At 44.3% G+C, this 25,938-nt stretch overlaps 1 protein-coding gene across 5 annotated transcripts in view; it reads left to right on the plus strand.

The window, feature by feature from the left end:
• Positions 1-927: 927 nt before the first annotated feature.
• The window catches only part of PTBP2 (polypyrimidine tract binding protein 2), a 308,274-nt gene continuing 283,263 nt past the window's right edge, over positions 928-25,938 (plus strand). For 3 of the 5 annotated variants that reach the window (XM_029618929.1, XM_029618930.1, XM_029618933.1), the window contains exon 1: positions 928-1,037. In XM_029618929.1, the coding sequence (XP_029474789.1) occupies positions 1,030-1,037 (8 nt within the window). In that variant the 5' untranslated portion in view covers positions 928-1,029. The remainder of the gene's footprint in view (positions 1,038-25,938) is intronic. The other 2 variants (XM_029618927.1, XM_029618928.1) reach the window with 1 other exon arrangement.

Below are 25,938 nucleotides of genomic sequence, written 5' to 3' on the forward strand. Positions count from 1 at the left end.
CAGTCATGTTTATATATATATAAAATAAATAAATATTTACAAACAGTTATAAGGAAAAAATATTCAAACTGTATTTTAATTTATGTTATAGTTCATAGGCACTAGCTTTTTCCCTCTTGTTTTGTAAAATTATGCTTATTTTGTTTTTACTGTTTCATGCAATTTTTCTTGTTTTTTGCTTTTATGATTTATAATTTTTTTATGATTTATATGATTTATATGATTTATATGATTTTATGATTTATAATTTATAACCGACCTGATTCGATACTTGTATTGAGAATGTCGGTATATAAAAATCCGAAATAAATAAATCATTTTTTTTATTTTTTGTAAACCGTTTTGATCAATTTACTTGTAAAGGCGGTATATAAACATTTTAAAATAAAATAAATATCTGCTAGTGGATTTTCATTCATTCTTTCTAGTCTTCAGAACATTGTCCAAGTTTATGGATGGAAATTATTTTTTTGGTTATTTGCCATGAGGGTCTGCAGAAATTTTTTTTCATAAAGAAAGTTGGAAGGCATAACAAGAAAAATAGCAATGCACTACAATAAAATCATATACTTGCAAAAGCAAATAATTTAAATTGGTGAGAATGAACCCCCCTCAACCTATGCAATTTACTTTCCTACTATTGCACCTTTTGCTCTGTAAATGCTGCTAAGTATGCATGAAAGATTATAATAATAGCTGTATGCACGGTATTTCTATTTTGTGTGAATAACGAAAGTTTCCAGACGACTCGGTTTTGTACTCTCCTGAACAGTATCCCTGCTTATTGATACGAAGACAGTTTTTCCCGTAACTCGCTCGGCGGGTTCTGTAGTCACCTTGCTGAACTGCACTCCTCGTAAGCTATACTTTCCCTCGCCGTTACTTGCAACGCTCGGCTTTTTCCGTTAGTAGTCGCAGCTCGCGCCAACTGCCTTCGCTAATTTCCGTAGCGTCACGGACGCCATTTTGTTGCAGACCGTTGGTGGCCGCGTTGTTGTAGTTCGCATCAGAGCGTTGTCTAATTCGGCAATGGACGGGTACGTACTAAAAATAATATGAACTTTTTTTTCCTGTGTGTGATATTCAGGTCGAGTAGAGCCTACTGGTTTGAGAAAAGCAGGTGTTGCGGCCTTTTCAGGTTAGTTGTGGCGGCAGCGGCTGCTTTCTCTAGGGAGAGAAGACAAGGGGTATAGTGTGGAGGTGGGGGCCGGTTATTAATGTGGAGGTGGTTGTGTCTTAGTCTGGCGGGAAATCGAGGAGCTTGATGACGGAAATGACCCATTGAATCCGGAGTATTTGTTCCTGTACATAAGGCAGCGTTGATTCTGAATAAAAGCGGCTTACCAGAGAGTTTTTCTATTTTCGAGAGTGAAAATCTCTTAGTATGTTTGGCCTTCAGTCAAGAATGAGGCCCACCATCTTGCGGCCGCTTGCTCTTTCAGTATAAACGGTTGCTCTCCGGGGAACGGTGGCGACAAGGCACAGGGCCGTGGAGTTTGGTGCTTGAACTTAGTGTTTTATTGTGTAGACATGTTTAACTGAAGTGTAAACGAGAGAAACGGTTAGAAGATACTCTCCTGGGCTCAGAACAGAAAGCTATTTATTCTGAAACTGATCAGAGGATGGCAGGCAAATGTCAGGCTCTTTGTTTTGCATGTCTGCCGAGCGTCTTGTTTTCAATGAGCTAAAGGTAAAAAGGATTTCTTTGTACGCTTTCACAGCGGCCATTGACGAGAGGAAGAAACTGCAGGCAGGCCATATGGAAACAGCCTTACCCTGTGGCGGCCAGCCAGCAAATTATAAGGCCCAATCTGATTGGAGCTAGAACATGCTGGTTATAATTGATCACGTCAGCATAAACAAATACTGCATATTATTTGTGCCACACCACGATTTCAGAAACAAGCATACTTAACACGCTATCTCTCTCTCTGGAAACCACTCTGACTATCTTTGGCTTTCACTCTTTTTGTGCATGTAGTGTGGTTGACTGATGATCGTCCACTTGAATGCCTAGAAATAAGTCAACAAATAAAAAATATCATATTGAACCCACCAGATATCTTTCTTTATCTGGGAAATTATAGACCATGAGGGTAGAAGCTATTATAAAGAAAATTGTTTACCGTATCCATATGTGGGTTAATTGGTAAGGCAAGGCTTCCTTTACTAAAACACTTTCCTCGTATATTAGATTTTTTTGAAGGTGTAAATAAACGTGGATAAAAGTGAGCCAGTTGATATAGTGTATTTGGATTTTCAAAAGATATTTGACAAAGTCCCACTTGAGTTTGGGGAAATTAAAAGGTCATGGGTTAGATCATCTGTTGTGGACTGGTAATTGGTTAGAAAGACAGGAAACAGTGAGTAGGATTAAATGTTCAGGTTTCCAAATGAGAAAGATTAAGATAAAAAATGCCGTACTGGTTTAGGGCATAGGTCCATTAGGCCTAGTATCTGGTCTCTCTATGACGGTGGGCAATCCAGGTCATTAAGTACCCAGCAGGATCTCAAAGATTAGATCCAGTTCTTATTGCTCAGAACTAGTGTAAGCCATGGCTTTCCCATGTCTACATGGCAAATTATGGTTTATGGACTTATGTTCCAGGAACTTGTCCAAACCATTTTTGAACCCAGCTAAGCTGCTTTAACCAAAAACAAATTCCATTGTTTAATTGTGCTCTGAGGGAAAAAAATACTACTTTATGATTTTTTTTAATATGCTATATATTAACTTCATGGAATATTCTCCAATCCTAGTACTGTTTGAAAGGGTAAATAACCATTTCCTGTTTACCCGTTTCACACCTCTTATGATTTTGTAGACCTCTCATAAATCCTCTTGGCTATCTCTTCTCTAGACTGTGTTTCCATTGGATACATAGGGAGAGGAATGGCCAGCAGATAAAGGGGTTGTTGTCGCCCCTGCTTATGTCCCTAGTGAGATCCCTAGTGAGATGTCCCTAGTGACATCTCATTTGGAATATTATGTACAAGAGAGCACGTTCAAAATAATTTAAATTGGAGGAGACTGTTGAGAAGTTAGCTACTAAATTGGACGGTGGTCTTCATTCTCAAATGTATGGGGCAGATTTAAATATCTAAACATGTATATCCTAGTAGAAAGATGGGATCCGAGAGATGATAGATATTTTAAATACCTCCAGAGATGGGCCTCTTTCAATAGAAAGGAGGCAGGGTGAAAGGGTGTAGACAGGAGAAATCTAAGGAAATATTGCTTTACAGAGAGGGTGGTGAATGCATGGAATAGTCTTAAAGTTGAGCTGTTGGAGAGGAGGGAATTAGCAAATTCAAGAAAGCATGGGATAAGCACCAGATCTCTGAGGAAGTGGATGGGTAAACTAGATAGGCTGTATGGTCTTTTTCTGCCGTCACACTTCTGTTTCCAAATACCTTCTGCGCCCAAATTTAATTTCCAAACCTGTGTTAAGAATATTGATTGAGACTTCTGAAATTGCTCTATATTAGAGAGATGTATTAGTAATAAAATTGTTGGCAGCACATGATAGTCTCATTGATGTTTAAAAGGTTTTAGGGCCTGAATTTTAAAAGCATTTATATGCATAAAATTTAGTTTTATGCAGATAAATCAGCTTTTGAAAATTGGGGGTTTATACGCTTAAAAATATATGTACAAGGGAGTCCATGTGTACGTTTTATACATTCTAGAGAAGGGTATTCCCAGGGCATAGTTGAGATGGGGAAACCATTTAGGTGCATACTTTTGACTTCATAAAGTATGCATATAAATGTAAGATACACATTTACACCTGCTTCCAAACCTTAGTTGAATTTATTACCTACCTTTTTAAATAAAAAAAAAAAAAATTCATCCAATTATAATAGAATGTTTGTTTGTATATGCAACACTGGATTCTGCATACACCTGCTAATTTATAAGTCTCTGGTTTGAAAATTTGGGCTGAAGTCTGTGTGTACTTTCAACATAGGAACTTCAGCTCAACACATGATATAATAAAATTACCTTGTCTATTAGTGTTTTCCTAAAATACCACTTGTAAAAAATAATTGCTGGAAAAAATCAGATAGAAAATGGCAATTTTTGGGGGGTTTTCAACATTTTAAAGATTTTGCATACTAAACATTTTCTCAGAAATAAAATGGGAGAGAACTTTTAAGTATAGGGACCCCTTAATGCAGAGCTTTCCAAACTTTTCATGTTGGTGACACACTTTTTAGACAACATAATTTCGGGACACAGTAATTCAGTCTACTAGCAAACCAGAGGTTAAAGGTTAAACGAACGAAATGTATTTTGACAATTTATGTTTGTTTCCATAAATATATACATAATAAAATGTTTCACGACCCATCTTATCTTGTGAAAACCTTTCAATTATATTAAAAATATATAATATTCCAAGATTAATGTTATTGTTATAATTTATTAGGAACAATAATAAACAAAGTTATTGTGTTATTCAGTTTACCTCTTTAATGAGATATATGAGCTTGATGGGATGAACACAGCTTTTGAATATTTGGTGTTAATAAGAAAGTCCAAAGGGTCTTCTGCGTAATTTTTAAAAGCTGGCCAGTTTCACACTATATAATTATTTGATAGCCTCATTCAACTAATTCTATATGGCTATGAGAGTGAAGTCTGGAATTTATAGGAAGGGACAGAATGTCAATATAAATCCTGCACCTCCAGTTCTGTAACTCTGTGCATCCACTGAAATTCCCCCAAACAATGGAGCTTGGATGTTTCCCTTACAGCTCATCATACTAAAAGATATTTTCAAATTCTGGTGTCACCTCACAGTAACAGCAGCACAAACACCTTCCACTGCCAGGCACATTGTGAACTAACACAAAACCTCGCAAAAAAGACACTCAAAATCTATACTGCAATCCCATTGTAACATAACAGTAATAACACCAAGGACTCAAACAACGATAACCCTACTTGTGAAAAAGCAAGGGTAAATATTACACTGGGCCCTAGAATACCAATACACCACCTACTGAGGAAACAAAACAAACCAGATTGCTATAGATCCCTATGCTAGCAGAATCTCTCATCATGGTCACACACACAGAGCAGAGACAGACCCTCACCAAATACAGAATACAAAATAAAGGAGCACAAATTAGACAAAAACTGAAATGGAAACCCCAAGAAACCAGACTCTGTGTATTAACAATGGAAAAACAGAACCACCATTCCTCATAAAACAAATAAAATCAAGAAACATAAAGCATCAGTTATAATAGTAAAACCATAGTAATAAAAGAATATTTTAAAACTACTGATAAATAGAATTTCTATTAATTAAAATCATATACATTTTTTACAATTTCCCAAACCCCAATAAAATATTTAAAAACAGCAAATATATCAAATAACACCCAATAATTAAAACTAATAAGGATTTTAAAAAGCCCCTGCTGTCCATACGTGGGAGCTCTTGATTTCCAGTCACCCTGATATTGTCAAGGATTAGGAGGTTATCCTCTCTCACACATACTCACATGTCCATTCTCTCTCACACATACACTGTCACATACATACATATTCATGCTCTTATACCCACCATAACTTCTCGCTCTCACAGATTCTGACACACACTCAGGCTCTAAGACACTCTCTCCCCTTCCACACACACACCCCACACAAACTCTTACTCCCCTGGATTTTCTCATACACACTCATGCTCTCACTCTCTCTGACTCCCTCACATACACACAAACACACACACCCAGGCAAGCTCCCAGTCATTCTCACACACTGAAACTGACCCCCAGGCAGGCTCCCATTCATTTTCACACCACTCCCTCACCATCCCCCAGGCAGGAACACATTCATTCTCACCCACACAGACCCCCAGGCAGGCACCAATTCATTCTCACACACACAGACCCCCAGGCAGGCACCAATTCATTCTCACACACACAGACCCCCAGGCAGGCACCAATTCATTCTCACACACACAGACCCCCAGGCAGGCACCAATTCATTCTCACACACACAGACCCCCAGGCAGGCACCAATTCATTCTCACACACACAGACCCCCAGGCAGGCACCAATTCATTCTCACACACACAGACCCCCAGGCAGGCACCAATTCATTCTCACACACAGACCCCCAGGCAGGCACCAATTCATTCTCACACACACACACACACAGGCAGGCACCTATTCTCACACATACAAACCCCAGAAGACACCCATACATTCTCATACACAGACACACCCTCAGGCAGGCACCCATGCATTCACACACATACACCCCCAGGCAGACTCCCATTCATACACATGCACACTAAAGGCAGACCCCCTCTCTTTCTTTTGCCAGCAACCTCGGAGCCTCTCTCATTCCTCTGCTGACACTGTCACTGATGCCGCATGGCTATTTGGGAGGCGCTGATTGCTGCTATTGGCACTGAAGCCCATTCTGCTGCCTCCTCTGTGCAGGCCCCGTGGGTTTCCACTTCCTCCATGTTGATCTCGTACATTGTGAGATCCGCATAGAGAAAGTGCTACTCATGCACATTACCAAAGATTACATGTGCCAATCAGTAAAAAGTAATTTCTTTTATTTTTTTACCTTTGCTATCTGATCTTAGTTTTCTAATCGGTTGGTCACAGGCTTTTTTGTTCCACCTCCCCTTTCTTATTTTTTTGCCAATTCCTTTCATATTGTCTTTTTTTCTATTTCTTTTCTCTCCATCTATCTTCTTCCCTCAAACATATAGTCAGGTTCTCATTCTCACATGCTTTCTCTCTCTCTCTCACACACACACAGGCTCTCACTCTCACATGCTGTCTCTCATACAATCATTCATACACAGTCTCTCTCTTGCACATGCTGTCTGACTCTCACACACCCAGGCTTTCTTTCACTCCCACATGCTGTCTTGCTCAAGCACAGGCTCTCACTGTCACATGCTTTCTCTCATATAATCATTCATACACACAGGCTCTCACTGGCACATGCTGTCTCTGCAAACATTCAGGTCCTGACTCCCACACACAATCTCTCAACTCATCTCATACACGCACACAATCTCTCAACTCATCTCATACACGCACTCTACGGCCCTCCGCCTCTCTCTTACCTCTGGGCTTCTCTTCACGGGTCGCTGCAGGATGGGCTCTGCAGCAGCGGCGACCCTGTTCTTCGCGGGCCGATCCGCGGTGGGGACCCTGCTTCCGGGCCGCCTCCTCTTCTCAGCCTGCTGCTCCTCTTCTGCACGCGGCTGATGTTCCTCCTCCTTCCTGCCCTTGCGGCTCCGGCAACATTTTTCTTCCAGGGCTGCGTGGGCAGGAAGGAGGAGGAGCACCTGCACGTTTACACGCAACCTTTTTCTTCGGGCTGTGGTGACGTAAGCTCCACCACGGCCCTGCCGATCTTCCTGCTGTGTGTCTCCGGCACACAGCACAGCGAAACTTCACTGCTCAGCCGCCAGTGGGATGAGGTCCACCGGCGGCCGCTTTGGCTCCCACTTGCCGGTGTGTCACACGCACCGGGCTTGCGCGACACACCGGCACACCTCAGGCGACACACTAAAGTGTCGCGACACACACTTTGGAAAGCTCTGCCTTAATGTGTAAGCAGGAAATGATGTATGTATCCTATTTTCTGCCCCTGATACTCATCCAAAGATTGATTAAAATTTGCTTAACTTTCTAATTTACAACATTTATAATGTACATTAAAGAGAGAGGAGATAAGATTAAACTGAGATCACCCACTGACTGGAGACTGAGGGCCTGACTCCTAAGCATTTTTCACCATTGATACAGAATGGGGTAAAAGCCTTAGTGAATGATAACTTTTATAAAGAAATATCACAGGCAATCCTCAAGAAATTGGGCATGATTTTGTAAAGTAAGCAGCAAAAGCCATGGGGAAGTAGTGGTTAGAGCATCAAGCTAAGAACCAGGAAAGCCAAAGTTCAAATCCTGCTGTTGCTTTTTATGATCTTGGCCAAATCACTTCATTCTTCCTTGCTTCGCATACACATAAGTTGTAAGCCCTCCAGGGACAGTAAAATACCTGTTATACCTGACTATAACTTGTCTTGAGCTACCAAAGAAATGATGTGAGCTAAATCTAAAATAAATATAAATGATAGGTTGGGTGCCAATAAATTTGTTCTTTATACGTATTTTACTTATTCAACAAGTGATATTCAAAAGATTAATTTGAGAATTGAGTCTTCAGTTTCTTATAACTAGGCTGTTGGTACTGTACAGCAACTGCTAGATGGTAGGTTCTGTAATGAAGTATATGGAATTATGTATGTTGCTTAACATAATATTTAGGTGCAAGGTCCCTATAAGAGCAACATGTCTGCATGCATCCCGTGATTAAAACTTATGCAGCAAATATATTTAAAAAATTGATTTAACTTTTAAATTTGGCTTTTCTTTTTACCCATTTTCTTATTGACATTTATGTTCTGCTGTTCATTCTTAATGTTATAGACAATGATTTTCTTTCCTTGTTAAGACTATGGCAGGTCTGTCTCCTTGTGTTTGTAGCAATACTAAGGGCCCGGTTTTATTAACCTTTCTTCCCCCCCCCCCCACGCCAACACACAGATATAAACACAAATAGGAAAAAAGCTTTAGTGAAACCAGGCCTTAAACCTGTCTGAGGTCAGTTTTAAAGATTTGAGTTTGATTTTTTTTCACTTCATTATTTTATTTTTACTTAATGAAAATTCTATATAATATTGCTAGCTACATGGTAAAAAAATTATGAATCTTGATTTTCTGACCAAAAACAGGCTGAATTAGCCGTGACATGGGGATGATAGCTGCCAGGAGCACTGAATGGGCTCATCTCTCCTAGCTAGTATAGCTTTGAAATCTACTGAGCATGTGTGGAAATTCCAGAATGGGCATTGCCTCTGTAAGTTCCTCAGAGGCCGTAGTTGATCCTCCAGCTGCAGTGTAGCATCATCTGCCTTGCTGGGAAAAGAGTTGAGCATGTGTGCCTCAAAAATTCCTCCATTGGTGTACCAGGCCGAGGCATCTGGTTCAAGTAGTGCTGACCACCCTACATCAAGAAAAAAGTGGCGCCATCATGGAGCCATCAGAAAAATTGGTGCCATTGACGCACAATGCACCACCCTCTTAGGCAATGGCACCAATGCACTATGCATCAATCAACAGTTTTTTCACAGTGAAGTAGTCCCATCGCTGATGCAAGACCCATCGATGCATAGCTCATGTACGTATATCACTGGTACATATTCATAAGAACATAAGATATGCCATAGTGGTTCAGACCAAGAGTCCATCAAGCCCAGTGTCCTGTTTCCAACAGTGGCCAATCCAAGTCACAAGTACCTGGCAAGTACCCATACATTAGATAGATCACAAGCTCCTATTCCTTTTTAATTACCGTCATAGCAGTTTATGGATTTATCCTCTAGGAACTTATCCAAACCTTTTAAAACCTAGTTACACTAATTGCTGTAACCACATCCTCTGGCAATGAATTCCAGAGCTTAACTATGTGCTGAGTGAAAAATAATTTTCTTTGATTAATTTTAAATGAGCTACTTGCTAACTTCATGGAGTGCCCCCTGGTCTTATTATCTGACAGGCCGATACAGTAAGGACGCGGTAGAAAAAGTGCGGCAGTGCTGGGCGCCCGCTCGTTTGTCGCGTGCACAGTTCGGATCACATACCGCTCGATACAGTATTTAAATGGCATGCAAATGCAAGCCACATCCAAGAAGCGTCCATGAAGCGCAATCCATTTTACTGTGTAGAGCGCTATACAGCGCCTATACAGTATCCTGGGTGCACTGGTACCTGTCATTTCAAATGACATTTGAAATGACAGGTACCAGGAAGTGGATGGTTCTCCTACGCTCGGGCATCGGGGATTGCCAGTCCTCTCTCCCCCCCTCCCGAAGCAAGGCGCAGGGCGAAAATCGACTCGACACGTTATTAAAGCAAATAGAAATTGTAACAAAAGTAAACTTACTGCATGCTTCCAGCAGCCCCAGTCCTCTCTCCCCTCCTCCAGAGGCGCTCACCGCGGCTCCCCTGCCTCCCGGGGGCGGTCGGCGGCGAAGCGGCTTCCAGCAGCCCCGCCGGCGAAGGTGCATGAACGCACGTCCAATTTGGGTGCTCAAGCAGCGAAGGCGCATGAGCGCACGCCGTGACCTGAGCGCCCGGATGGACGTCCGAGGTCACGGCGTGCGCTCATGCGCCTTCGCTGCTTGAGCGCCCAAATTGGACGTGCGTTCATGCACCTTCGCCGGCGGGGCTGCTGGAAGCCGCTTTTGCCGCCGGCCGCCCCTTGGAGGCAGGGGAGCCGCGGTGGGCGCCTCTGGAGGAGGGGAGAGAGGACTGGGGCTGCTGGAAGCATGCAGTAACTTTACTTTTGTTACAATTTCTATTTGCTTTAATAACGTGTCGAGTCGATTTTCGCCCTGCGCCTTGCTTCGGGAGGGGGGGGAGAGAGGACTGGCAATCCCCGATGCCTGAGCGTAGGAGAACCAGGCCACACCATGTTACTCGCTTGCTCCAACCCACCCACTTATTTGACCGGAGCCTGCCTATTGCTGTCACATCCCTCTAACGCCAGGGTCAGGGTAGGCGGTAAATTAGTGGGTTAAAGACGCTGCAAAACAGTTGGTTAAAAAGGCGATAATTGGGCCGCACGTTACTGTATGGGAGGGAATAGCTAATCTGATCGTTTACATATCATATACATGCCGGGGGTGGAAAGGGATACGCATCGATTTAAAGAAGCGGTAAAGATTGGTAAAAACGGATAGTGAATCGCAGGTTAGACTTACACGGCCAAATTGTGGATAGAAAGCGGGTTAGAAACAGGGTAACTGCGGCCGCGCTTTACTGTATCGGCCTGTGAGAGAGTAAATAACCAATTTACATTAACTTGTTCAAGTCTTTTCATGATTTTGTAGATTTGTCATATCCCGCCCTCCCCCGCCCCCAGTCGTGTCTTCTCCAAACTGAACAGTCCTAATTTCTTTAGCCTTTCATCATAGGGCAGCTGTTCCATGCCCCTTTTTATTTTGGTTGCCCTTTTCTGCACTTTCTCCAGTGCAGCAATATCCTTTTTGAGATGCGGTGACCAGAACTGCACACAGTATTCAAGATGCACACAGTATTCTCACCATGGAGTGATACAGAGGCATTATGACATCCTCTATTTTCCATTCCTTTCTTAATAATTCCTAATATTCTGTTTGCTTTTTTGATCGCCACAGCACACTGGCCAACAATTTCAAAGTATTATCCATTATGACACCTAGATCTCTTTCCTGGGTGGTAACTCCTAAGAGAGAACCTAACATTGTGTAACTACAGCAAGGGTTATTTTTCCATATATGTATCACTTTGCTATTTGGAAGCCCAATCTTCCAGTCTCGCAAGGTTCTCCTGCAATTCATCACAATCTGCTTGTGATTTAACTACTCTGCTTAATTTTGTATCATCTACAAATTTGATCACCTCACTCGTCGTACCCCTTTCCAGATCATTTATAAATATATTAAAAAGTACCAGTCCAAGTACAGTTGCCTGAGGCACTCCACTGTTTACCTTTTTCCACTGTGAAAACTGACCATTTAATCCTGCTCTCTGTTTTCTATCTTTTAATCAACTTGTAATCCACAAAAGGACATCAACTCCTATCCCATGAATTTTTAGTTTTCTTCGAAGTCTTTCATGCGGGACTTTGTCGAACACCTTCTGAAAATCCAAATACACCACATCTACTGGTTCAGCTTTGTCCAAATGTTTATTCACACCTTCAAAAAATGTAGGAGATTTGAGAGGTAAGACTTCCTTTGGGTAAATCCATGCTGGCTGTGTCCCATCAAACCATGTCTATCTAAATGTTTTGTGATTTATATTCTTTTTCCTGTCGATACCAGGGCTGAATTAGCCATGCTGTCATGGGATCTGTCAGTCAGGTCCGTGAGGCGGAGTTTGTCAAAGCAGAGATTAGAGTTTTGCTCTCTGCGGCTGTGCGTGTGTTCCCGAGCAGGAAAGTAATGGAATCTCCTCAGTCTGTTTTTTCCGCGAGCGGGATCGCAAGCGGAGCTGTTCTTCTCCTCAGCGTTTAAAAAAAAATAGAAATGTCAAAATTGGGGTTTAAGCCCTGTAATTGCGGTAAGGTAATGTCGGTCACGGATGGCCATGACTGATGTTACAGATGCCTGGGGCCAGATCACAATCGTGAGGATTGTGAACATTGTTCAAGAATGTCTCCGAGAGCCCTGAAACAGCGGGCCTACAGACTTCAGGAACATTTTGCCATCGGAGGCTCATTCGTCACCTGGCCCTGCTTCTTTACAGGTTCCCTCAAAAAGAGGGCATCGTCGTGGGATCCTCAATCCTCCAAATTTGGAGGTAAGGACTTGGCGAACCAGCAGGGGCCATTGGTTTTTTAAAAATTCACAGACCCAGAATCGCCAGTGCAAGAGACATTGGCACCAAACATCCAAGCGCCTAAAACTTCTGCGCCTAAGATGCCTTATGCGCATAACGTGAAGAAGGCGCATAATACTTCTGTGCCTGAAGAGGTATTGGCGCACAAGTCGACTGTCCGCACGGCACCCGAAGACGCCTGCACGCAGGGCGGCTGAAGACATCGGCGCCGATGACTCCTGTGCGCATGGAACAGAAAAGATACGCGCACAAGTTTAGTTGTGCGCACAACCCCAAATCGGCGCCCAAATCACCAGATCATGGGTTAAAGCGACGACGTGGACATTCCGGAAGATCTTATTCCACCTCTCCATCGCTAACCCCACCTCGTTCTGGTACTTCCCTCTCTTCAAGAGCTACTTTGACAGAGTATACAATAAAACGTAGAAAGCGATCACAGTCTTCACGTACAAATCATACAGACTCGTCACACTATTATCATAAGCACTCATGGCACTCCCACCACACAAAGTCTCTTAAAGGAGTGCAACATGGGAAGTAAGCCCTTCGACTTCTAAATCATCTCATGTACCAACTTCAAACACCTTCTCCCACAGAGAGGTAATACAAGTTGATTCCTCTAATGCTTCTACAGCTTCGGAGGATTCAATGCACACAATCTGTGGAAAGAAACAAGTCCATAAAGTGTCTAGTAATTTACCTCAAACCACTCCAATGCAACCGAAAGCATGTGAGTCACAAGAACCAGATGGGCGGACAATAATGCCCCCTCGTGCAAAAGAGGCATTTATCAATTGTCACAGTCTTTGGCAGGATTTTATGAAAAACTTCAGTCATCCTTCAAAATGTCTAACCTTGCTTCTGTCAGTTCTCCGGAACAGACACAGACTGACAGAGAACCGTCGGTGGAGCCTCCTACATCTCCTATAGTCAACCAACCAACTTCACCGATTTATAAACAGGATAAATCTTTTGATTCTCCTTCACCGCAAACATCCCCATCATCATCTATGGGATTCCCATCGGATCCACAGGAACAAACTCAGGAGCCGTATTCCCCTCCGGAAGACCTTACGTACCCAAAATTTCTGGAAAAATTGGGTACAATACTGCATCTAGAAGTTCAAAAAGAGACCGACCCTAGATCAGAAACCCTTGGTCTCCTAAAGATTTTTGATACTCCAGGGGAACCAACATCTCTTCCACCACAAGAAATCCTACACTCCATCTTACAAAAATCCTGGGAAACGCCTTACACAATCTCAGCGGTATCCAGGAAGAGGGACATAAAATTCCGTATGAGGAAAACATCACTGTACTCTATACCACAATTACCGTATTTTCCGGCGTATAAGACGACTTTTTAACCCAAGAAAATCTTCTCAAAAGTCGGGGGTCGTCTTATACGCCGGGTATCGTCTTATAGGGCACACCTGCTCTCTTACCAGTTTCTCTCAATCACACACACATGCTCTCAATCAAATGCATTCTCTCACTTACACACAAGCTGGCTGCTTCTCTCTCTCTCTTTCACCCCCCCCCCCCCCCCCCGAGCACAAATAGTAGCTGCAGCAGCTTCCTCCTCCAGCCCCCGCAGGCCAAGAAAGAAGAAACCCATCGGCCGCAGGAGGCTCATGCTGCTGTCTCCTTTCCCGATTACCAGCTCCTTCGACTGCTCGGGGCCGTTCCTGCTATCGCCGCTGCAATTTTTTCATTCGGCACGGCTTTCTCCTTCCCGCGCACCGCACTGCCGTTGCCGCTGGGCTATCAGCACGTTCAAGCCCAGCGGGAACGGCAGCGGTGCAAAAAAAAAAAAAAAAAAAAAAGCTGTGGCATCCGCGGCTGGCCTTTTCTTCCTCCCGCCCCCCCCCCCCCGACCCGGAACAGGAAGTGATGCGCGGGAAGAAAGAGCCGTGCCGCGTGAAAAAATTGCAGCGGCGACAGCAGGAACGGCCCCGAGCAGTCGAAGGAGTTGGTAATCGGGAAAGGAGACAGCAGCATGAGCCTCCCGCGGCCGATGGGTTTCTTCTTTCTTGGCCTGCGGGGGCTGGAGGAGGAAGCTGCTGCAGCTACCATTTGTGCTCGGGGGGGGGGGGGGGAGTGGAAGTGAGAGAGAGAGAGAGAGAAGCAGCCAGCCTGTGTGTAAGTGAGAGAATGCATTTGATTGAGAGCATGTGTGTGATTGAGAGAAACTGGTCAGCGAGCTCGTGTGTGAGAGACAATGAAAGTGACTGCTCAGAGAGATGACTGATGTGTATGTGAGTGTGAGAGAGAGAAAAAGCATGGAAGTGAGAAATCTGGGTATGTGAGAAAGCATGGGAGTAAGAAGCCTGATTATGTGAGAGAGAGCATGGGAGCGGGAGGGCTGGCTGTGTGTGTGTGTGTGCGCGTGCATATGAGAGAGACTGGTTGATAAGGTGACGGTGTGTGTGAGAGAAAGAGACTGGTGTGTGTGAATGTGAGAGAAAGAATGTGATTCAGGGAATGAGAAGCCTGTGCACGTGGAGAGTGAGCATGGAAATGAGAGAGAGACTGGTGTGTGTGTGTGAGACAGAGAAAGTGATTATGAGAGTGAGAAGCCCGTATATGTACGGTAAGCAGAACACGGGAGTGGGAAGCCTGTGTGTGTGTATGGCATGAGAGAAACTGTTCAGGAAGGTGTCTGGTGTGTGTGTCAAAGACTGTTTGGGAAATGATTGGTGTGTGAGAGACAGAAACTGGTCATGGGGGCATGACTGGTATGGTGTGTGTGTGTGTGTGTGTGAGAGACATGGGCCCTAAGGAAGAGGAATAGGAGAGCTGCTGGAGGGGGTAAGGAAAGGTGGCTTTTTAAGTTTATTTTTCTTGATTGACTGCCATTTTAATTATTTAATATTATGTGATGTGTCTGCTTTTTTGAAATATTTTATTGGTGTTTGGAGAATGTTTAATAGTTTTTATGAGTTTTTAATTGTTGGATGTTATTCTGTTCATAGCTGTTTTGAAACATTTATTCTGCTTATTAGTATAGTTTTACAATTATTTATGTGTGGGGATCTATAGCTGCTTGCTAGTTCTGTTTTCCTAATAAGAGGTATATTGGTTTTTAGGGCCTGATATACGGTATTTGTAGTGTTGCCTTTTCATAGATAGGGTTGCTCCTGTTTCAGTGTAAAATTATTTTTTTTTCTTAAAAATATGTATAAAAAAGGGGGGGTCGTCTTATACGCCCAGTCGTCTTATACGCCGGAAAATACGGTACCTCATGCTTCAATTGTGGTAGAACCGGCGATGCAAAGATTTAAGAAAACGAAGTCGCATTCCTCATACCCACAAGGGAAAGACAACAAATATTTGGATGAGTTTGGCAGGAAAATATACCATAACTCCATGTTGAGTGCCCGAATTATGCACCATCAATTTTACATGGTACGATGGAAATTTGCTCCCGCCTCCAGTGATGGTTGCAGGAAGCCTGGCCTGGTTGGTACTCACCACAGATGCGAGTCTCCACGGTTGAGGGGGCTCACTGTCTGGAGTTAACGGCTCAGGGGTGCTGGAATGCCAGAGAGTCCCATTAGAACATCAATCACCTGGAGACCCAGGCAGTTCAGTCACAGGCTGCGGAATCAAGTGGTTCGTGTGATGTCGGACAGCGCAGTAACAGTGACCTATATCCAAGGAGGACAGAAGCAATGGTACTATGGTTTTTTTCTAAAGCAGAGTTGGTTGGAGTGTAGAGTTTTGTTGTCATTAAGGGGTATTCATTGAGTTGATATAGTATGGTGGACTCGGTGATTTTGGCCAGGGTCGTGAGTGATGCAATTGGATGTAGGTTATTAAGATTTGAGAATTTTTCATTTTTCTTTTTCTGTATCGGTAGGATAGAGTTTGAAGTAGTCTGGATAAATGCCTGAGCTCAAAGATTGATTGATTAAATTAGGAATTCAAGTGTGGATTATAGTTGGTGATTTGAGTAATTGTCTATGGCACGGATTGAAAGAGGAGGAGGAGATTTTTGTCTTGTTGAGGACTCTATTGAAGGTATCTGTGTCCAGAGGGGTGAACACAGACTAGGTACTATCACTTTGTAGGGGGATCCTTTGGGTATGGTAGGTTTACGAAATCTGTGGAGAGATCAATTATTTTCTGTTTGAAATGTCTTGCAATTTTCAGAGGTCATTAAGTGTATGTAGGTTGGGAGAGGGTGAACATGTAAATTATTTTTATGATGGCAAATAACGCTGCACTATTGCTGTTAGCTGATTGGATTTTTGTGGAGTAAACTTTTTTTTTTTTTTTACTAGAGTGACAGCATTAGTATATTTTCTGAGACAACTGTGATATTGATTTTTAAGACTAGGAGTTTTTTGTTTTCTACACTTGTGTTCAGCTTGTCATAGTTTGGTTTTGTGGGCTTTTAACTCTGGTGTATACCAGGGAGCCATATGTTTTGTTTTACGGCAAGATATGGCGAGGGAGGCGTCTCATTTAAAATTGTGGTTAAGGTAGTGTTTCAGGTTTATACTGTTGTGTTAATATCTTCTGAGAGTGATTCAGGAAGACTGTCAGCTAGGAGCGAGGTGAGTTGATCAGGTATAATTGTTTTGCGTTTGTATGGTGGAGGAATCAAGTTTTTCGAGGTATTGGATGAACAGGAAGGAAGACTGATTTGAAACTCATGTGACTATGGTCAGACCAGGGAATGGGTGATAGTTTAGTGTCAGTAAATTTGGAGAAACAGTGTTGCATAACTTGTTCTCGCAGTAGTCTTCTCTGCATGGTTGAGTCTGGGTTGGCTGTTCACTAAATTCTCCACTACAACCCTGTACTTTGGAAAACCCCCCCCCCCCCCCCCCCCCAATGTGTCATGGCTAATTCAGCATGTTTATTGATGGAAAAATGCAAGTTTGCTTACTGTAAATTGTTTTTTTTGGTAAATAAGATAAATTAGCCATGTTACTAAATACGCACCCACCTTCCTGGAGAGGCAGATTTGATGTTGACTGTGGAAGCTCATGAAACAATGCCCATGCAGAAATTTTCGCACAGACTTGGAGCTTGAAGCTCTGTTCTGTAGGAGAGAAGTCCAGTGCCTCTGTATAACATCATCCCATATATTATGCTAATTCATCTTTTTTTTTTTCTGCAGAAAACATTTATAGTAAGGAAACTTGTTTTATTTTAAATTAGCTGATTTTAAACAGCAATCATAATCACAGCACAAAGTAAGTTCCTGGTGGAAATAAACACTTGTATGCTCTGACTTACTCTTTTCTGCATTTCCTGATTGACTATGGCAGCACATTGTACATGGGTCTCCCACAAACTTCTTTATCACATACAGTTAGTGCAGAATGCTGCTACCCATGTTGTAGGCGCTGCCCACTGCTGGAATAAGTATTGAACACTGACAGAGAAATTCTTTATTAATAAGATATCTTCAGAGTAGTATTTAGTACCACATTGAAGTAAAGTGCACACAGAGCTCAAAGCTTAGAAGCTGTGCAGCAATTTTATACGTTGCCGCCTTCAAATTTGTACACTAGTGGGTTAGTTCCTTTATTTGTATAGCATCTTCTAATTGGTTAATACTCTTATCTGATTGTTAATAAGGGAGGAGGAATAGCCTAGTGGTTAGATCAATGGGCTACGAACCAGGAGACCAAGGTTCGAGTCCCACTGTCGCTCCTTGTGACCTTGGGCAAGTCACTTTACCCTCCATTGCCTCAGGTACAAAACTTAGATTGTAAGCCCTCTGGGGATAGAGAAATACCTACAGTACCTGAATGTAAACCGATGTGATATCTCAGATCGAATGTCTGTAGATAAAAATAAATAAAATATATGATTTTCCCGTCAATAGGGCTGAATTAGCCATGCTGTCATGGGAACTATCAATCGGCCCGGGAGGCGGAGCTTCCTAAGAAGGAAACAGAGCTTTGCTCTGTGCGGCTGGGCATGAGTTCCCGTGCAGGAAACAGTCTCCTCAGTCTTTCTTTCTGCGCGCGGGAACGCAATCGGAGCTTCGCCCTCAGAAGTGTACTTTTTCAAGTAAAAAATTAAATGTCGAAAAGGACACCGAGGCCTTGAGGCTTTAAGCCTTGCTCATGTGGCAAGATCATGTCCATCAATGCTATAAGTGCCTAGGACCTAATCACAGTCAACAAACTTGTGAGCACTGTGGAAGAATGTCGCTGAGAGCCCAAAGACAGCGGGCTCAGAAGATGGAGGGACCTAAAGGCCCGGGCTCTGGCCTCATATGCCCCACCGACAGAGGCACATTCTTCCCCGGGACCGATAAAATCAAAAGGTAAGACGTGCCGCGTCTATGGAGGCCAAAAGAGACCACCAGAGGCAGAGAAGCCCATAGGTCTCATCATAGACCCATCGAGACCGATCGGGGTTGAAGCGTCGAGAAGTGTGTCCAATACCGACGGTGACAGAGTCTGAGTCAACATGTGTACCGGATGCGCCGAAACATGGAGCCGAAGCAGGCGTCATCAGCACCGCATCCAATAAAATCTGTGTCGAAGACGGCGCATACATTGCACCGCATCGAAAGCCCGAAGCAATCGACGCATGGCTCGAAGCAAGTTTCCACTCCGGCGCCGAAGTCGAAGCAAGCAAAGCCTGTGACGCAGAAGTCAAAGCCCGGCATACGCTCGGACAAGGAGTCGATGCATCGACCAACGCACATTGTCCCAGAGCCAAGGGACTCAACTCAAGACACGGAAATTCCATTCAAAACAAGGCCATCGTCGCAAAATGGATCCAGGTCGACTCATATGAAAGGAGATTCGACGTATTCCACCCCCAGCTTCGGACGGGAGAGGCCAGAAAAATTACCAGACATTGGGATCAATTACCAGACATTAGGATCAATCTCCCAAGCGGCCAATCAGTTCAAGTCCACAATCGTCACAACAGTCACCGTTGTTAAAGGGGCAAATGACACAGGAGGTATCAACATCAGAGGAGGAATGCATGGAAGTTCCATCCCAATCCTCCTCCTCCTCCTCCTCTTCCTCCAGCTCAAGGGTTTACTCCGACCTTTCTTCAAGGCGCTCACACCGAGAATGAGACCAGAGCTTACAAGAACCTCTTTTAAAAAAAGAGGAAATTGAGTAGGGACCTACTCCCACAGCCACAGAAGGTGGGAAAGGATGATGTTTTAGCAGCAGCTATATCTCCACGTCATCAAAGACTGCATTCGAAGCCTCACATGCCACCTCAGGCACAACAGGCTTTTTCTCACTTACCTGAAGCGCTTTCGGGGTTCTTTGACTCCCTACAGTCCGCCTTTACACTCCCTCCATCTCCGGCGTCAAGCTTATCCCGATCAGTGATGACATTGAAGGAGCCAACACCAGACCCCATAACAACCCCCCCCCCCCCCCCGCCGAGTCAGACTCCACCAGTACCGCTCCCACCGTCTCCAGTACAGTTCCACTCCCCTCGGACGTCCCCAGCACGTTCACGGGATACCCATCAGACCCACCAGATGACCCTCCTGAGCCATACTCCCTTCCGGAGGACTTATCCTATCCAAAATTTTTGGAAAAAGTGGGCTCCATCCTACAGTTAAACGTACAAAAGGTACCTGATCCCAGATCAGAGATGCTAGGTCTACTCAAGATCTTTGATCTGCCGGCGGAACCAACGTCTGTACCATCACACACTGTTCTAGACGCGGTCTTAGAAAAGTCGTGGGAGACACCACTCACCATGGCGCCAGTATCACGCAAGGCAGACTTAAAGTTTTGCATGCAACAATCCCCTTATTATACACAACCATAGCTCCCCCACAATTCCATTGTGGTAGTCAGCTATGCAACGAGCTAAAAAAATCAAAGTTGCATGCGTCGGCCGCACGGGGTAGAGAGAATCGCTGTCTGGACGAATTTGCACACAACTTTTCAGTCTTCCATGCTGTCCGCAAGAATCAGTCAGCATCAATTTTACATTCTACAATACCTATATGAATGCATTCAGGCAGTTAAGGGCTTGCTTTTCACTTCGGAGATCTCCACACAGTCAACACAACAGCCCCTTCTGGACATTGAAGAAGGCATTCGTCATTTACTTCGCACGGTATACGAAGCATTTGAGACCTCCTCCAGACCATCCGCAACTGCGATTGTAACTCGTCGAACAGTGTGACTCCATGCCAGTGCAATTAGGGAGGACGTCCACAGCAAACTGGTGAACTTCCATGTAAAGGGGGAAACCTCTTTGGTGACAAGTTCCAGGAGACTGTAGCGAATCTCAAAGAGCAAGCGGTTGAGGTCCAATCTTTCGCGACTCCGTCATCATATCAAGCCCCAAGGCGATATTTTCCATCTTTCTCTAGACGTCCATACAGATCCTACGCCTCCTACCAGCCTACTTCCTACCAACAGCAGCCTAGACAGCAGCAAACGCAATCACGAAGAGGAAGAGGTCGAGCTAGATCTCAACGCGGCACAGGACAGCAACCATCTGTCCCAGCCAAGTCATCACAATCTTTTTAAAGATTCAGTGGCCACCACCACAGTCTGTAACACCGCCAGGCAGGATCACATCAAGAATAAAAGCATAGACTGCCATAACATCAGACAGTTGGGTGCTAGATGTAGTAGAACACGGATACCAACTACCATTTTCCCAACTACCCCCGCTCCCACATTTCCTAACGACGACCTGCAGGAGCCATCAGTCTCAATTAGCGACGGAAATATGATCGCTACAACAACAGGGAGCCATCCGATCCATTCCTTTCTCGACCCACAACAAGGGTTTTTATTCACCATACTTCATCATTCCCAAGAAATCGGGGGGGGGGGGGGGGTCTTCGCCCAATCCTAGACTTCGGAGATTTGAACAAATACTTGGTAAAGGAGAAGTTCAAGATGGTATCCTTGAAGACAATATTGCCTCTCCTACAACCCAACGATTGGATGTGCTCCATAGACCTGAAGGATGCATACATCCACATCCCAATACAACCATCTTTGTGGCGTTACTTGTCCTTTCAATTCAAGGACAATCACTACTATTATGTGGTTCTTCCGTTTGGCCTATCGGCAGCCCCCAGAGTATTCACAAAATGCATGGCAGTGGTGGTGGCCTTCCTCAGGCAGAAAGGTATGTAGCTGTTTCCATACCTCGATGATTGGCTTCTAGTGGCATCCAGCCCGTCAATCCTTCTGCAACAACAGCAACAATTGATTCAATGCTTAGACAAGCTGGGGCTGGTCATCAACTACGACAAATCGACCTTGACCCCAGCTCAAATCCTGCAGTTTATAGGAGCACGACTGGATACCACTTGGAACAGGGCTTTTCTGCCAGAGGACAGACGACTGGAAATGCAACGACTAATGCGTGCTCTAAGATTGAAACAACGACCCTCCGTACACCAGATACTGGCAGTACTGGGACACATGGCAGCAGCCATCTTCACAGTTCCAAACACACGACTACACATGCGACATCTGCAATGGGGGTTGAAGCGTCGGTGGAAGCAGCACTCACAACCCTTAAATCAGAAGGTGACTCTGACCACAGCAATGACAACAGACATAACTTGGTGACTAAGCAAGTCTACGCTGACAAAGGGTGCCTTATTCAGCACCCCCCCCCCCGCACAACATCGTACTTACCACGGATGCGTCTCGAAAAGGATGGGGAGCGCACTTAGATCACCTAGAGACACACGGACTATGGTCCCACCATGAACAGACTCTACAAATCAGTCTGTTGGAACTCAGAGCAATTCGCAATGCTGTAAAAGCCTTTCTTCCACAGCTGCAGGGATGTCGAGTAATGGTATACACAGACAACCAAGTAGCAATGTTCTACATAAAGAAACAAGGAGGGTCAGGTTCATGGATTCTTTGCAGGGAGACGCTGATCATTTTCAACCATGCACATAGTCACTCCTTCCATCTACAAGCGACTTACTTACCGGGAGTAGTCAATACCCGAGCAGACAGACTCAGTAGATATTCTACCCTCACGAATGGACACTCAAATCATCAAGTGACTCTCGATATTTTTGCTCGATGGGGAGTCCCGTCAATAGATCTCGTCGCCACAGAGAACAGCGCAAAAGTTCCTCGGTTCTGCTCGGTTTGGCCCACTCAAGACAGGGTAGCGCAAGATGCATTTCTGCTCCCTTGGATGGAGAAATTGATGTACGCGTTTCCTCAGATTCCTCTTATCATCAGAAACATTCAGAAGTGTATCCAGGATGCAAATCAACTAATATTAATAGCCCCGGCTTGGCCCCCGACAGCCGTGGTACACATCTACTAGACCTCTCCATAGCGGAACCCATTCGATTACCAGATCGACCAGATCTCTTAACACAGGAGGCGGGGGACTCTCCAACACCCGATGCACTCATCCCTGCACTTGACAGCATGGAGGCTGAGCGGATCCTCCTGACTGAACAGGGCATTTCTTTACAAGCGCAAGAAGTTATGTTGCACTCAAGAAAACTTCCACTACAAGAGCTTATGGGTTCAAGTGGAGAAGATATTCCTCTTGGTGCACATCAAAAGGAATAGAACCTTTGGACTTTCACCAGAAGCCCTTCTAGACTATCTTCACAGTTTATACCAGAAAGGTTTAGTGACGTCATCAGTAAGAGTTCATCTCAGTGCTATTGCTGCCTATCATAGGCCACACCATGGACATTTCAATTTCGCTCTACCCATTGATCTCCCGATTCCTAAGAGGCTTACTTCACCTCCGGCAACTGGTTGCTAAGCCTCCAATACCATGGAATCTAAACCTTATCCTGGAACTGCTGATGCTTTCCCCCTTTGAACCGCTTAACTCGGCTCATATGAAATACCTCACATGGAAAGTGTTTTTTCTCGTAGCGGTGACCTCCGCACGTCGAGTCAGTGAACTTCAGGCCTTGGTCCATTATAGCCCATATCTTCAATTTTATCATCATCAAAGTAGTAATGAGAACTCACCCATCATTCCTCCCAAAGGTGGTATCTCAATTTCATTTAAATCAGTCGATTGAACTACCAGCGTTTTTTCCTAAACCTCACCATAATGATAGAGAATGTTGGTTACATACCTTGGACTGCAAGCGTGCTCTAGCATTCTATAAGCAGAGAACACATTCTCCCTCTCGCGCATCACAATTATGTCTCCTTCCATCCCAAGAAGACGGGTGTTCCAGTAGCAAAAAGAACCATCTCGAGCTGGATAACTCAATGTATTCAATTCTGTTACAGTAAACAGGATTTATCTCTTCCTTCCGCGACATCAGCCCATCAGGTACAAGCAGTAGCGATGTCTATAGCTCACCTAAAAAAGATACAGCCAAGTGACATTTGCAAAGCAGCCACCTGGTCATCTCTTCATACATTCACATCACATTACTGCCTAGATCAGGGGTCGGGAACCCATGGCTCGCGAGCCAGATATGGCTCTTTTGAGGGCTGCATCTGGCTCGCAGACAAGTGTCGCCATACTTCGCGGTTCCCCGCTGACCCAGCTGCTCCCCGGTCCTCCGCCGCCCGGGCTTAAAATGCTGTCAGCCCGGGCGGAATGCGGCAGGACAGCTGGAGTCAGCGGCACCGGCGTGCTCTCTTCTCCTCCCCCCCCCCCCCCCCCCCCCCGCGGCCCGGAAGAGGAAGTGGAGAGCATCGGGTGCCTGCACGGGAAGAAGAGACCACACTAGCGTGGTCTCTTCTTCCGCGCAGGCACCCGATGCTCACCACTTCCTCTTCCGGGCCGCGGGAAGAAGAGAGCACCGGGTGCCTGCGCTAGTGTCCGACGGGAAGAAGACTGCAGCGCGGCTCGGAGGAAAATGAAAATCTTCAACCGCGGCCGATGGGACTCCGCCTTCGCCTCCGCGAGGGCTGAAAATGAAGGAGGTTAGCGTTGGGAGGTGGCTGCTGCTGCCGCGAGTTCCCGGGGGGGGGGGGGGGAAGGGGGAGAGAGAGAGTGAATGAGCGAGCAAGCATGTGTGTTTGAGATCCTGTGTGTGTGAGTGAGAGATTGCATGTATGTGAATGATTGAGAGCCTGTATATGTGAAAGAGAGTATGTCTGTGATTGAGATCCTGCCTGTGAGAGAGAGAGCATGAATGTAAGTTTACCATTGGGACCCTGTATGTGTAAGTTTGTAATTGAAAACCTGTTTGTTTGAAAGAGTATGTGTGTATGATTGAGATCCTTTGTGTGTGAGAGAGATCATGTGTATGTATGATTAAGAGCCTGTGTGTATAAGTAAGAGAGAGATCATGTGTGTCTGTGTCTGATTGACAGCTGGTTTAGGTGATGGAGCATGTGAGTATGTGATTGAGAGCCTGTGTTTAAATGAGAGAGAGAGACCATGTGTGTCTGTGTGTGATTGAGAGCTGATTTAGGTGAGGGAGCATGTGAGTATGTGATTGAGAGCCTGTGTGTAAATGAGAGAAAGAGAGGACATGTTTGTAAGCATGTGAATGAGAGTCTGTGTGTGAGAGAAAAAGACAGCATGTATTTATGTGATTGAAAGCCTGTGTGTGTGTAAGCGTGAAAAGATAGACAGCATGTGTGTAAATGTGTAATTAAGAGCCTATATAAGTGAGAGAGAAAAAACATTTGTATATGTGAGTGACTGAGAGCATGTGTGTATAGGTGTGTCATTGAGAGCCAGTGTGAGAGAGAGCGCTGGTATGTGACTGAGAGAGGAGAAAGTTCCAAGCAAACCACCCCACCTCCTGCTAATTCAGAACAATCTCAGGACACCTGGATATCAAACGTTCCCAGGTATGCAGAGCAAAAAAATTTTTGTATCCTTATTATTTTTCATTACTGGATCTTTGTGTCTGCTATTTTGAAATATTTTGTTGGTATCTGGAAATGTTTTATATGAGTTTTTAATTATTGGATATTCCACTCATCAGCTGTTTCGAAATATGTTCTTTTTGTTAGTACAGTTTTACTGCTGATGATTTTATATTTCTTGATTTGTTTTATAAGGATGTGTGATGTTTCTTTTTTTCCTTTGTTACACTGCATACAGAGACTCTGGCTTGTTGCAGTTTCCAATTCAGTTTTTGTCTGCATGCTTCTTGTTATGCGTTTTGGTCTCTTTATTCTATGTTAGGTGAGGGACAGCACGTGATTCAGGTGAGGTTTTCTGCTGGCGTGTAGTTTCTGTGTAGGACTCTATAGCAGCCTGACTTGGTCCGTTTTCCTAATAGGAGATGTATTGGTGTCTTAAGGCCTGGTGTAATATTTTCAGAGACTTATTGTACTTTAAAAGTGTGATCTTACATAAAATGCACACATTTACTTGTATTTAGTTTTAAACATATTGTATGGCTCTCATGGAATTACATTTTAAAATATGTGGCGTTTATGGCTCTCTCAGCCAAAAAGGTTCCTGACCCCTGGCCTAGATGAACAATCATCTAATGATGCCAAGATGAACAGGGCAATTCTGCAATCCTTATCAGAGTGATCTTCAGTCGACTCTCCACTCTAAGTGGGATCATGCAAAGAACTGTCCAGACAAATACAGGGT

Source organism: Rhinatrema bivittatum, chromosome 10 (assembly GCF_901001135.1).
Source record: "Rhinatrema bivittatum chromosome 10, aRhiBiv1.1, whole genome shotgun sequence".
Taxonomy (NCBI): Eukaryota; Metazoa; Chordata; class Amphibia; order Gymnophiona; family Rhinatrematidae; genus Rhinatrema; species Rhinatrema bivittatum.